The sequence below is a fragment of the Clarias gariepinus genome, chromosome 10, assembly GCF_024256425.1.
Source record: "Clarias gariepinus isolate MV-2021 ecotype Netherlands chromosome 10, CGAR_prim_01v2, whole genome shotgun sequence".
Classification (NCBI taxonomy): domain Eukaryota; kingdom Metazoa; phylum Chordata; class Actinopteri; order Siluriformes; family Clariidae; genus Clarias; species Clarias gariepinus.
The window spans coordinates 32,583,454-32,597,942 of record NC_071109.1 but is presented as its reverse complement, the minus strand read 5'-3'; the positions used below and the strand labels follow the sequence as shown (position 1 = coordinate 32,597,942).

At 34.7% G+C, this 14,489-nt stretch overlaps 2 protein-coding genes across 2 annotated transcripts; one reads left to right on the top strand and one right to left on the bottom strand.

Annotated features, from left to right (window-relative positions):
- The first annotated feature begins 2,458 nt into the window (after nucleotides 1-2,458).
- LOC128531822 (olfactomedin-4-like) lies at nucleotides 2,459-9,533 on the top strand. The gene is made up of 5 exons (XM_053505967.1): nucleotides 2,459-2,530; nucleotides 3,038-3,160; nucleotides 4,728-4,946; nucleotides 6,672-6,825; nucleotides 8,581-9,533. Exons 1-5 carry the CDS (start codon nucleotides 2,471-2,473, stop codon nucleotides 9,408-9,410), a joined length of 1,386 nt encoding a protein of 461 aa, XP_053361942.1. The 5' UTR covers nucleotides 2,459-2,470; the 3' UTR covers nucleotides 9,411-9,533.
- Nucleotides 9,534-9,626: 93 nt separating this feature from the next.
- On the bottom strand, nucleotides 9,627-14,185 carry LOC128531402 (olfactomedin-like). The gene is made up of 5 exons (XM_053505214.1): nucleotides 14,120-14,185; nucleotides 13,175-13,333; nucleotides 12,516-12,728; nucleotides 11,786-11,918; nucleotides 9,627-11,007 (listed from the first exon to the last, which is right to left on the bottom strand). Exons 1-5 carry the CDS (start codon nucleotides 14,183-14,185, stop codon nucleotides 10,196-10,198), a joined length of 1,383 nt encoding a protein of 460 aa, XP_053361189.1. The 3' UTR covers nucleotides 9,627-10,195.
- Nucleotides 14,186-14,489: the final 304 nt, after the last annotated feature.

The window sequence follows — 14,489 nt, the reverse complement described above, 5'->3', positions numbered from 1 at the left end:
AAAATATTGCATTGAGTGTATTTTAAGGAACATGCTCAAATCATTTTGGTTTCAAGTGCATGAGCTTTGATTTTTAGAGGAGGATGTGATTTTCCGCCAAAGAAAGTTGAAAGTTTAGCAATCGTTGGCAGGGAATTTCCAAATTACAATTTCGCAACATATCGCTGATGATAGATTCACTTCCCAATCTCTCTCTATATAAAATTATGATATAAATAAATATATAAATAGAATAAATATGATAGAAATGAACATAGTGCTCGTAAACAACTTAATATTATGCATTTAATTATTTATGATAAAATAATTATAGGATTTCTAATTATAATTATATTTACAATTATAGTAATAATGTTTGTATATATGATATGTATATATGATATATAATACCAGAACACCACTACTACTAATACTACTGCTACTACTACTACTAATAATAATAATTATTATTAATATTATTATTGTTGTTGTTGTTGTTGCTATTATTCTTAAAACCCAAGCAGCACAAATACTTGCCAGCAGCTCAGGACAGGTAATGACTATATATTTTTTTTTAAAGTGCTTATACAGTATAGAAGCCTCGCCGGTGTGTGTTAACGCAGAGGATTTAGACATCCAACTGTGTAATCGGGTTTTTGGATATGTCAGAAAATATCCATTTTATCAAAGGAAAGTTATGTTTTCCTCTGTGAAACTGTAAATTACTGTAAATTTAGTCATTATTTATTCAAGGGGGCGGTGGGATAGACATTACTGTCTATGCAGTTGATTCATCCCAGTGAACCATGAAAGTTTGAGTAACACGTTCGTAATAATGATAAGGATGTATAAGAAAAGCCAAAGTGTTGCAGGATGATGTGAAAGATGGTATCCCCTGACAAAAATGATCACCGGAGGATGTTCATATTTTTTCATAACAAATTTAAAAATCACACTTGTGACTTACAACTTTTGCTGTTGTTGCTATTTACCAGCTTGTTTACTTTCTGGCCTCTAAAACATTTTTCAAACAGAATGATTGATTATTTTAATTTCTGGCATATTTTGTACAGAATAAATACGTGTAAAAATTATAGAATCGCCATGTACTTTTTAAATAACTTTTTATTGGAAATTAAATTAGGAAAACAAGCATGCAAATGCAATGCTTCTAGTTGGGGAGGACAAAAGGTGGGGGAGGACACACAAAATGAATAATAAGCAAATCACAGAATAAAGACTTAAGACACACACATAAAAGAGATTATACACAGTGTTTACACACATGGCTTAGATACTGTACAACTAATCACTTTGTCGATTCTTTAACAAAATCTATAGCAGCACTCTAAGCATTGATTGCATTGATTCAAAATGTAGTTTTATTAAATTTGGCTGTGGGACTTTCTAAGATTAAAATATATAAACAAAAAAAAAATAGGTATGCCAGACAGACGGCAAACGAGTATCGGCGTCAGACGTTTTAAATAAAATAAAAAAAGCTGCAAATTTATATTCTCCTTTGTTGTAAACCAAGAGTGACTTTCATCTAAAGTAAACCTGGGCACAAATCACCTGATAATTTGCAATCCTTAAACAAAACGGGCACACGTCTAAAATCGGGAAAAGTGAGTGCTTACAGACTTTAATGAGCTGGTGGTCTTGGTTAATTGAAATGAAACACTGCCGCAAGAAGCCAAAAAGTGTAGATACTGTAAGTGTGGTGATACTGTACCATCATTTTGCCAGGGATTGTACACCGAGATCAACCTGCAAACTGTAGATAAAAGCATAGAGCTGTGTATTTAAACGCAGCTAAAACAAATCCGAACATCTGGGTCAGGAAAAAGGAAAAAAGTAGAACTAAAATAATTAAAAAAAAATTATTCCGTTTCATTCAGTTTGTTCAGTCATGTCCGAATAAAAACACTGAAGCTATAATTCCAAGAACACCATCGCACCCACGGTGAAGCATGATGGATCAGGGGAATTTGATAATGAAAGTCATATTAAAGGAGAAATTAATTGATGTTAGAGCTGGTGCTAAATACAATTTTGGAACATCTCGATTAAACGCTGTTTGGGATTTAAAAAATCATGATTCTTATTTAATTTTATTAATCAGATAAGGAAAGCAAGAACACATGGAAGATGCATGAATAGGAAGAAAATGAAGAAAAGAGAAATAAGACCAGTGTTTATCTTGAGAACGTGCTGTTTTAGTTTCAGCATGATGGAAACGTGCTTTCTGTTATGCAAACACCAAAATCTCCAACATCCTCTGGACTTTATTAGAACCCTGGAAACATCATCAAAAACAAAAATTCATTTCTCTCACTTCCCTCAAAAATTGCGCTCGTCAGCAGAAATTAAAACAAATTTTAAGACGCCGATTTTGTAAGAGGAGGAAGTGATTGGGTTAAGACATCCTCTGGATTAGTGTTCCTGATATAAAGCCTAAGCAAATCTGTTCTGCTCGTCTAAAGCAAACATGCCGTCGTCTCTGCTGTCCGTACGGTCGGCCGCGATCTTCCTCGTCCTTTTCTCTCAGGTAAAAGAAACACAGTTGTACTATAGGCTTCGTGCCTTGTGTAGATTTAAAAAATATATATAATACAAAAAAATATATGTTTAAAGTCAGACATCAGATACTACAAACTGCATTTATCTGTAATTTATCCAATATGCACTTACACATTTAACACCTCAGACACTTCTACTTCAATTCTATTTTCTTTTAACCTTTTACATATTGTAATTTTTTCAGCCTAAAGTTCTTTATAATTGTATAATTTTTATTTCAGATTTATATTTTTCTGTTTGAATATTATATATATTTTTTGTATTTAATTGTACCTATTGCACTTTTACTGCATATCACACTTGTATGGCTGTGTCTATAAAAAAATAAAGTTTTAATCTGAATTTAACATTTGTATTTGAGCAACTCTAGCCTACAATTCTGCAAACAGAATAAAGAGCGTAACTTACATCTATTACGGGTATTAGGTGCAATGTTCTTGTGCGCAGTTTTAATTTGGGTTGTTTTTGTTGTAAGTGTGTGAGCGGAAAGGACTGTGTGTGTGAGCTGAACAGCCTGCAGCGTCCATTCCCAATGGACCAACTCGACTCCATACAAACTGCAGCTGATAAATGCATGAAGAGCATCAGTTCAGCAGAGGTGTGTGTCTTTAAAAACTTTTTATACTGAACAACACTAAATAAACCTAATACACATTGTTCTGGGAAAAAGGGTGTTGTTATTTATTATTATTATTATTATTATTATTATTATTATTGCTGTTGTTGTTGTTGTTATTTATTTATTTATTTGTTTATTTTAATAAAGAATGACCAAATGCTGTATTTTGTATTTACAGCCCTATCAATATTCATTTTGTTGAGTAAGCTACTACTCTTTTTTTTTTTTTTTGTAAGAGGAGGAGGTGATTAGGTTTAGACATTTACATTTACATTTAGGCATTTGGCAGACGCACTTATCCAGAGCGACTTACATTTTTATCTCATTACACATCTGAGCAGATGAGGGTTAAGGGCCTTGCTCAAGGGCCCAACAGTGGCAACTTGGTGGTTGTGGGGTTTGAACCTGGGATCTTCCGAACCGTAGTCCAATGCCTTAACCACTGAGCTACCCCTGGTAGACATCCTCTGGATTAGGACAACAATGAAACAGTGAATGAGACAAGAATGACTGACAATTTTTAATGTTGTTTGAAAAGCCTCGCCCACTTCTATTAGTAATTTCTCATCTGTTCGTAATCGTCTAGCTTGAAAGATTTACACAATTAATTTAAGTTACATTTTTGAATTTTTTTGTTAATTTAAATTAATTAAATTTTAGTTCAATATTGTAAAACTTTTTTTTTTAGACATTTGTGGTTGTACAGTAAAATCCAAACACCAAGGATTAGTTAGGATGTATACACTAGAAAAGTTTATATGCATACTTTTATAAATTACAGTAAGTACATTTCCAGTGTTCTACATCTTTGCACACATTAATATAATTTTTTCAGTGTCCATTAAACAATTTTTTTTTTTCACTTACATCTTTGCACCTACAAACAGACGTTTTTTTCTTTCTCTTTTTAAGGTAAAGACTTATTCACCTTTTACTTTACATTAAAAAATAACAATAGCCTAAATGTATCAATTGGAAACCTGAACATTTAAACAGTGATTTAAATATATATAATTATAACGTTTTGTATAATATAGTAAAAAAAAATATGAATTGTATTATTTATATTAAAAGTTTAAAAGGTGTACTTAGTCACGCGACTAAGGTGTAATACACGATGTAATAAACCTGAGCAGAAAAGTAAAAGACATAAGCAAACTAACTGGTCCTGGATATTCAGTACAATAGGAGAGCAGTTTGAAAGATGGTCTTACCCAATTTTATCTCACATCTTCCCGAAAATATGCATAAATCTATTTGCAGAAATGTACTTTTAGAGTCCTTAAAATAAAATGTGTCTAATTTTGTGCATATTCAAAAAACTTAGAGGGTTAAAAAAAATCAATAAACTTAATACAAGCTTTAAAACATAATAAAAACTTACATTTAAGAAATACAGTTAACTTATTCAAGTTATGGTAGATGCTGATGGAGCAAGTCACCTTTATGAAAGAGAACACATTGAGTTTTTCCACCAAAATCAGACAACTGAAATGTTCATCTCTCTCTCTCTCTCTCTCTCTCTCTCTCTCTCTCTCTCTCTCAGTTAATGGAGATGGATATACTGATGCTGGGTGTGCAGCGGCGTCTGGACCAGCTAGAGGAGACCGTGTCCGTGTTGGAGAAGGAGGACGACGGTAATCTGTATGGAGCCGTGTCCCTGCGAATCATCGAGCTGGAGCTTGCTGAGGTCCTGGAGCTCATGGCTAAACTCAAGAAAACCATCGAATTAAACAAGCAGCTCAATGAGAGCACGGCAACCAAGGTGACCTACTGCAGCACATCACACCACACTTAACCACTTCACATCACATCACATCACACCATGGAGTAAACAGTCGGCTTCACTCAGTAGCTACTTCACAGTTATTATTATTATTATTATTATTATTATTATTATGCTTATAGATAATATAAATAAGAATCTGTAAATGCATGATCTATTGGTGGACATTTCAGAACCTAATCGTATTGCATTCACAAAAGAAAGATAATGTAAAATTCATAACCAAAAGTTAAATTATGAGACAAATGTTCTGATTTTTTTTAAATATACAGTGTGTAGTTATAAACAGCTATGGTACTGTTAATATGGTATTTTAATCGGGTACTAACTAACCACTTCTGAAAATCTATTTCCCTGAATTCATCACCTCTGTTATAATAAAACCTACATCTCCACCATATGGATAGATTATCACCCCTTATTGATTTTTATTTTATTTTATGTACTGTATGTTAGTATTAAAGGGAATCAGGGGACCTTTAGAGCTCTAGTACTTATCACTATTATTTTAATAGTTAGAAATGTACATATTTCTGGACAAGAAGACACTGATGTCTATTTAATATACATGTTTGTTTATTAAATATACACACTGCCTGGGAAAAAAGAACAAACTTAATGTCTTCCTACCCTGACACACCCATTGCTCTGGAATAAGGTCAACTGGTACTCATTAGAACACATGACCTTTTTGTCACCTCATTTTTCTCATCACACGTGTGTGTGGAAATCCTCTTACTTACACTATTAAATATAGCTTGGCTTTCTACTGTCGGATGCAGTAGAATGTTTAAGTAATTTCTGAAAATGTTTGTTCATGATTTTTTCTTACCACATGTCCTCTGTGCAAAACAATTCATCCGTTTCCGTTCAGCTTTGTGTTGGGCAGTTCTTAACCCAAATTCAATCATTTTAGAATCATCATCATCATTTAGCTAAACAACTTTTTTATAGCGTTCTATGGGACGTCTCAACATAAAGTCAGCTATTTCTTGTAATTTGCCAAACACATCTAATGGATTTTAATGTTCTTCCCCAAGGGGAATTATACAATCACCACCAAACCAAACCTATGTGATCTCAACACATTAATGCTGCAAAATTGTGGAGGGATTTTTGAAATCTCAAACAGGTCACCTGTGACGATGCATTAAAACCTTTGGGGAAAAGTCGTAATAACTTTCTGTGTGACATCACATTGAGTGACATCATATTGAGTGACATCACATTGAATGACATCATAATGTGACTTTTCAGCATCTGGGGCTTTTCAGAAGTCTTAACATAACATTTCCCCTTTTCTAAAATTATATCATAATGGTATTGGTATGTCCTCTTTAAATGCATGTGCCCAGTGTTTCTCACTGTCCTCCTGGTGCACCGGGGTGGTGATGGCGCAGCGTGCTTGGGCATCATTCCTTGCAATTCTATATTTTTTAACATTATTTTATTCCATATTATAATATTTTATTATTATTGGCTTGATGTGGGACAATAATTTGACCCTTTTAAAACACATTGTTTTAACATACCTTGTTAATCCTCTCTACATTTTAACTAAGTCATTTTTCTATAAACAGGGCCTTGCGAAAGTAATTGTTTAAGTGGTGCATAAAAATAATCAGCTTGTGTCTGAAAGTCTGAAATGCCTAAAGTTATTAAGTGTATTATCATGATTGTTGTTTTGTTTGTCTGTATATAAAGCTGCAAAACATGACGGAGGGCATGACGACGCTCGAGGCCTTTGACGTTTCTCACGTGGTGATCAAACAGCGAGAAAATCTGCGTATTAAACGAGACTTGGTTGAGTGTCAGCATGAGCTTAAGGCCACTCCTCCTCCTCCCACTCCTCGTCCACGTACGTACTTTTTAGCATTTAGCCCTACTGTTAAATCAAATAGAAATTTGTCTTGAAACTATAAGCTGAATAATATATATTTTCAGAGGTGGAAAATTACAAATTATATTTACTCGTGTTTATATAATTGAGTAGTTTTTTTTTTTATCTGTAATTTTACTTTTATTTATGTATGTTTTGTTTAAAGTATTGTACTTTGCTACATTTGAAATCAAATTCACTACTAATTAAAAAATAAATTAATGAAAAAAAAAAATTAAAACAGGGAACAGGGAAGGAAAAAAATTGCACCCTGAAAACCACTGCACTGATTGATTGATGGTTGGGGAGAACAAACACGCTAAATTAGAACGATAGAGACAAAACACCTAGCAGTGATGCAGACCCAGCTGAAAGAGAAGTGCCATGAAATTCTTATGAAGAAAACCCCTGGCCATTATCATGGCCACTACTACACTTCAAAAGTTTTAGAACACCTTTTAACTCCATTTTCTAACTTTCTGATTTTTATTTCTTTCTACATTGTAAAGGAATGCTGAAGGCGTCCAAAAAATGCATTAATCTCCTTTGAACAGTTAATGGTGAGATGTTTCTGCTACTTCTGCTCTGTAAAGACTTCATAACGCCTCTAATCTGAGGTGCTGTTAATTGGTCATTTTTCAGGCTGATAACTCTAAATGAACTTCTCGTCTGCGGCAGAGGTAGGTTTTGGTCTCGCCCTCCTGGGACGGCCTTCATGAGAGACAGTTTCATTATGGTGCTTGACGGATTTTGCAAATGCACTTGACAATACTGTTCTTGCAAGAACTATTACAGAAAGGCCGACCTCTGTGTCTTAAAATAACAACTAACTGTTGTTTTTGTTGTTGTTACGTAATTACCTAATTCCATATGTGTTATTTTATAGTTTTGAAATCCCCAGTATTGTTGTAGAATGTAGAAAATAAATCACTAAACAAAAACAAAGATATTTGCAAGTGTTCTAAAACTTTTGAACGGTAGTGTATGTTATAGATCACATTATGTACAGTATGTTGCCCTTTTAAGAGTTGCTGCCCCCCAGTGTGTGCGCTGCTGAGGTGTGTGCATGAGAAGGAGAGGACGAGTAGGAGCTCAGGTGTACTGTTCACCCCCGAAACGCTCTATTCTTTTACCCTTTCGTTTCCTTTTACTTTATGTTTTGTGTTTTTATGTCTTTGGCTCTGAGCTCTTTTTTCCCTCGGCTATCCTGCACAAAGCGTCACATCATATTTAAGCGACCACTTTGATTTCACTTTGAATTTTTAATGAGCTACTTTTTACTTGAGTAGATTTTTATAATGGTAACTTTACTTGTACTTTAGTAAAATTTCCCTGAAGTAACAGTACTTTTACTTGAGTACCAAATCCTATTACTCTTTCCACCTCTGTATATTTTATTAATCAAATCTTACCAAATTATGCTGGGCAACATGTCCGAACTATATCTTTCCTTTTTAAGTAAAAAAAATAAATAAAAAATCTAAATAAAAATTTATTTTACAGCTGTTAAAATTCAATATTAAATATTTTAAAAATCCTAAAGCAAATATAACTAATTTAGGGTTACACTATAGAGTAGGGCAATTAAATATTGTCTCCTTGCATTGATTAAGTTTTATCAGTTGGATTATTTTCATAATGCATTGTGCATTTATATGTTTTAGAAAACTATAACCTATGCATAATATAAGATTCTTTTTCAAAATAGTTTTTCCTTTGTGTGTTTGTTTGTAGGACGCTGTCCACAAGGTCTTTTGGTCAATGTGACCGGGCCTAGAACTTACTCCCTCACCCAGTACGGAACTTCATACCCATACGGTGCCTGGGGGAGAGACCCAAAACCTGCTCCAGGGAAGGAGGACATGTACTGGCTGGTGGCTCTGACCAGCAGCAATGCTTTTGCCAACTTTGTGCGACATTACAGCACTTTGAGCACTTTACTGGTAGGCGTGGGTCCTGTGGACACCACAATTGCATCCTCAAACCCCACCACTAATACCATCATCGGCCCTAATGTGGTGCAGTACGGGGATGCGCTATACTACGGCTGCTATAATACACCCTCTGTGTGTCGCTTTAACATTTCTGCCCGCTCCATCACCAATACACCACTTCCACAAAACTCTGGCTTCAATAACAAGTTTCCTTTTGGCCACTTGGACGCCACGTACATTTACACAGACTTGGATTTCTCCACGGATGAGTCTGGTGTCTGGGTCGTCTACACAGCGCCTGACAACTTTGGCAATGTGATCCTTAGTGAGATAATAGAAGGAAGTCCTCCATCTTTGGGCCGAACATGGCGAACATCTTTGCACAAGCGCACCGCCACCAACACCTTCATGGCATGCGGCGTGCTTTACGCAACACGCTTTCTGGACAAACAGACGGAGGAAATCTTCTACTCGTTCGACACAGAAACAAAGGAGGAGCGCTACGATCTGAGGATCCACATCAAGAAAATGCAAACCAATATCCAGTCCCTGAATTACAGCCCACGAGACAGGATGCTCTACGCCTACAGCGACGCATACATTGTCTCGTATGATGGTGTCTTTCAGTAAACTCTCACCTTGACAGTAAATCAGATTCCCTTTTCTATAGATCATAGTGGTTTATAACTTTAGAAATGTGTAATCATTTAACAATACAGTTGTTAAATTGTCTATAGTTTAAATTCCTTTTCATAACAATATCTATAAAAATGATGATTTCTCATTTTTTTTCTGGAAACACCACTTTACCAATAAAACAAGCCTTTTGTTTATGACTTTGCTGTGTGGTCTCAAATGCTTTTATTGAAACACTATCCAGACATTTTAAACTCCTGCATTAGGGTGTTTTTACTGATCAAAAAATAAAAGTTATAGTTGTTTTTGCTGTCTAAAATAATATATTGCAGTAAATAATTAATGGTGAATAGTAAAACAGCAGATCTTTAGCTTAATTTGAGGGCATTTAACCATTTTTTCAGGCAGCATTTAGACCATTTGAAATGATAAAGACCTGTACTAGTAATATAAACTACGTTACATAAACTTTAAATCAAAGTCAGTCATTAAAACCAAAACTTTAGGTGTGAAACAACTTCTGCTATTTGATTAGTTATTTCCCACCATATATCCAGTCATCAGCAAACATCCAGTAAAAGTGTTATTTCTTTAATTTTCCATATTAAAAAAATCTCTTGATTAACTGAAAAGCAGAGTATTCCTGTACAGTAGATAACTCATTTCATTGTCATTACAGTGTTTTATATAATTGCAGTTTATGTTTACAGTACACTGAAAATCATGTTGCATTTATTCGTTTACTAAAGTGAATTTAAAGCATATTTTCCTCAAGCGTTTCAGAAGTAAGCTCGGTAGGCGAGCATGTAGCCACCGTTGTACATGTACAGCCTCATGTCTTTGGGGTTGTAGTGAAGGTTAGCGATGCCCGCTGCCACCTTCTCCATAGGTATCGAGAGTGTGTTGTCCTCCATCCCTGTGCTGGTGTCGAAGGCGTAGAACACTTCTTCTTTATAGGTGTTTATGTAGCGAGTGGCGTAGAGAACCCCACACACCATGAAGGCGTTGGTCACTGAACGCTTGAACAGGCGTGTCTTCCACGTGTGTGTTATGTTGAAGCCTTCAGTGTCCACCCGACTAACGACTATGTTCCCGTGGTTAGCTTCTGTGGCATATATTACCCACAAGCCTGTGTCATCAGCTGAGATGCTGATATCCGTCCAGTCCAAGCATTTGTAGTAGCAGTAGGGGAATTTGTTGTTGACTCCAGCATCAGGAAGCGCAACACGTTGGACTTCCTTGGTTTTCAAATCAAACGCACAGAGTTCAGCAACATCATAACACTGATAATACACAACACCCTTGTGAACGATGGTGCCTGGACCTTGAATAGCTATAGAATTGGTGTATGAGCCAGTCACAGTTTCATCTCTGTCATTCCTTTCAGCCATAAAGTCTTCATGAGTCTTGTAAAAGCGTACAGTGATGCCCAGCTTGTGCCCACTAGCTAGAGGCTGTATCCAGTATGTCTTTTCACCATCAGCGTCAATGTCATAACCCCATGCTCCAGCGACGTATGATGAACTGAACGGGTTCATCTTAGTGACCACTGGTGCACTGATATTTCTCATCATACGCTCAGAACATAAGCCTGTAACATATATATTAAAGCATTATTTTGTTAATATTTTGTAAAATATTCTCAAACCCAACCTAATGCCACCACTTCCATGTTTTATAGTTGGGATGGAGCTGACCTTCTAAAAGCTGCAAGCTTTCCCTCCATATCACTAATCATAACATCGTAACTCTCCAGTCCAGCCATCTCATTCCTGATCTTGAGTAATGGGATCTTTCTAACACTAAACATCTTTTGAGGCCATAGTGAATTAGGATGTTCTTTATAGTGGCTGTACTGTACATACTGTACTTTGGTACCTGTTGCCTCCAACCCCTGTTTGTGTGGTCCCTAGATTTTTATATTAGCACAGTACAGATGCTTGTGGTACCTTTAGTTCTTTGGAAATTGGCCTTTTTTTAAGGTCTGGTCAAGATTGCTTAGATTTTAGTTGGGCACTGCATTTAAAGATACATGCACAGCCACTGATGCACTTAACTTTCCAATCAGATATTTCTAAAGGTCATTACATTAACAAGAAAAAAGTATGTAATTATTCAGAATGTTAAAGCTAGAGTTAACTGGATTTTATATAAATAAAATTTGCTGTACTGGAAGCTGTTTATAGTTGCTTTAAAAATGACCTTCAATGAGGAAGAAGACGAAAAATGGATGAAATTGTTTATTGAACAAACCAAACTCGAGACTCAAACGAACAAAAGTGGCTTGTTCTAGTTAGAAGCACTCTGCAGTTTTGAATGCTGTGGGTTTACACTCGGTAAATATGTAGTGAAAAACATTAAGTACTTACTTCTGAAGTTATATGGGATGGTCCTGCAGTTCTGGACGCGGTTATGGAGGGACCTCAGTTTCTCCCTCATTGTTTCCAGGTTAAAGATGTTTTTCCTGTACATCTTATCCACATCATCTTGAAACTTCTGCAACTAAGTACACATAATTTTTTTCACTAACATTATATATATATACTGTACAGTATATACAGTGTATATACAGTATATACAGTATATATACAGTATATACAGTATATATATATATATATATATATATATATATATATATATATATATATATATATATATATATTCTGGAGGATAGTGCTTGAAACTAAAGCTGACGCTCATGTGACCATGATGTGTGGTCTATAGCATACCAAAAAGATGTACTGTCTCTGCTGTTAACTGATACAGACCTGAATCTCCTAAACTGGATTATTACCAATATTATACTGTAAGTACTGTATCTTGATATGTACTGTACATAGATTTAAAAGCAGCTCCACCATTAATAATCTTCTCTTATTCCTTTTAGCCCAAAAAAGAATTGCTGATTACACATTTGTTTGGCACAGCTTTTAAAATATTAGGACAAAAAAAAAAAGCAGCTTATTATGTATCAGCTTATCATCCCTGCTGAAGAATTTCTAAATCAGAAGAACAAAAAAGATGCTGACAGGTAAAAATCCATTATGCAAATAAGCAAACAAACAACAGAAAAAAGAAAACGTGCTAAATAAAGAGTACCTCCGTGCGTATGCGCTGTGCTTCCCCTCCAGCTGTACCCAGATGTGCATCATTTATATTGTCATGTAGCTGCTGGATCTCCTGACTGAGCTGATTCAGGTGCAGGGCGTTGTACAGACCCTGATTGTTCAGGTACTGGAACCTCTCCAGCCTCTGAGTCACATTACTCAGTGTCGACTCCATCTCAGGCACCGTCTTCATACCCGCCATCGTCTGTCAGCCAAAACCAGTGTTCAGTTCACTTTATTATATCAAGGCTTTTGCAAAATGAAGATGTGCACAACCAAGGACTGTTTTTATTATTATTATTATTATTATTATTATTATTATTATTATTAGCTGTTATAATATTTTTAATATTGAATTATTATTAAATATTTATAATGTTATAACAGATAATAATAATAATAATATCTTCTTGTCGCATGTATCTTGTTGCATATATATATATATATATATATATATATATATATATATATATATATATATATATATATATATATATTTAGACATTATTGTAGGCATTTTCTGTTGTGTGTGTAATATGTGTTTGGTGTTTATATTTATGATTTGGAGTCCATACTGTGTGTATGTGTGTATGTAATAGAGAGAGAGAGAGAGAGAGAGAGAGAGAGAGAGAGAGAGAGAGAGAGAGAGACCTGAGTTTGAAGTTTCTGCAGTGAGTCTTGGCAGTGTTGCAGCAGTTCTGACACGGAGTCATACTTGGCAGCAGGAAAAGCCCAGGTCGAGCTGTTCACATCACACACACATGTACCGTTTTTCTCCTGGCCCTTAACGCTGTGTGCATGGCCACACCCCTAACACACACACAATACGTCTTACACACATACACACAACATACACTAAACAGTGTGTACAAGCTGTACATGTATTAACACACAGTGTGTACATTGAGGTGCTATTAGGAACGTTACGCACGTTTCTTACGACTCATTACAAGTAAAAAACAAAACAAAAAAAAAACACTCTTTTAATTTTTTATAAACAATTATGAGAATAAACTTCAATAAATCTACCTTAAACAATATACTGTATTTTCCAAATGTACAGTAGATGTTGAGGATCAAATTAAATAGTTTCATCCCAATTTAGGGATTTTATTATAAAAAGAGAAAACAGTAGATTTAATAAAGAAATAAAACAATTTTGCCCAAACAAATATATATAATATATATAGGCATAAAATTTATAATAATAAAGAAAATCACTATATCTTATTTATGTATTTAAATAATAGTCCATCATTATACCTCTTAACATTTTTAACCATATAATAAAGTTGACAGAAACATAATTGGAATAATTTAAAACAAATCAATTTACATGTAAAATTCTAACCACAGTTTAATTTTACTGTATAATAATAAAACATCATGAATAATGAATGAAACCACATAATAAGAAATCAGATCTAAAATTACTTAATATTTAATGACATTCTATAAGTAGATAACGTTGGATGACATACAGATAGTGAAATTGTTTATAAACACACATATCGTGTTCCACTTATCATTCATAAGAGCTTCCTTTAATCTGTATTTTCATGTTTTATTATTAGGATTGTAGCTGAATGTACTTACAGCGGCGGCGAGAAAAAGCACGAGCAAAATCATCATCACTCTCTGAGTGTGTCTGAGCTTCTCCATCAGCCTTTATACAGTAAGCATGAGCTCAAAAAATGTTGCAACAACACAACAGTATGATCGTCAGTTTGGGTGTGGTTTTTCTTTGGGGGGGGGGGTGTTTTTTTTCTCATAGTAAGCTGAATCTTAAATTGCTGACAGAAAATCTCAGTTCACTTTTATATGCCTCTTTCATGTAATTAAATTGCAATCAAACTATTTAATGCATATCATGCAAGATCAAATCTGGCATTTTCAAAACCCCAGTTACTGGTCTGCAGACCTTTGAGATAAACACACTCCCAAACCTTGTATATATATATATATA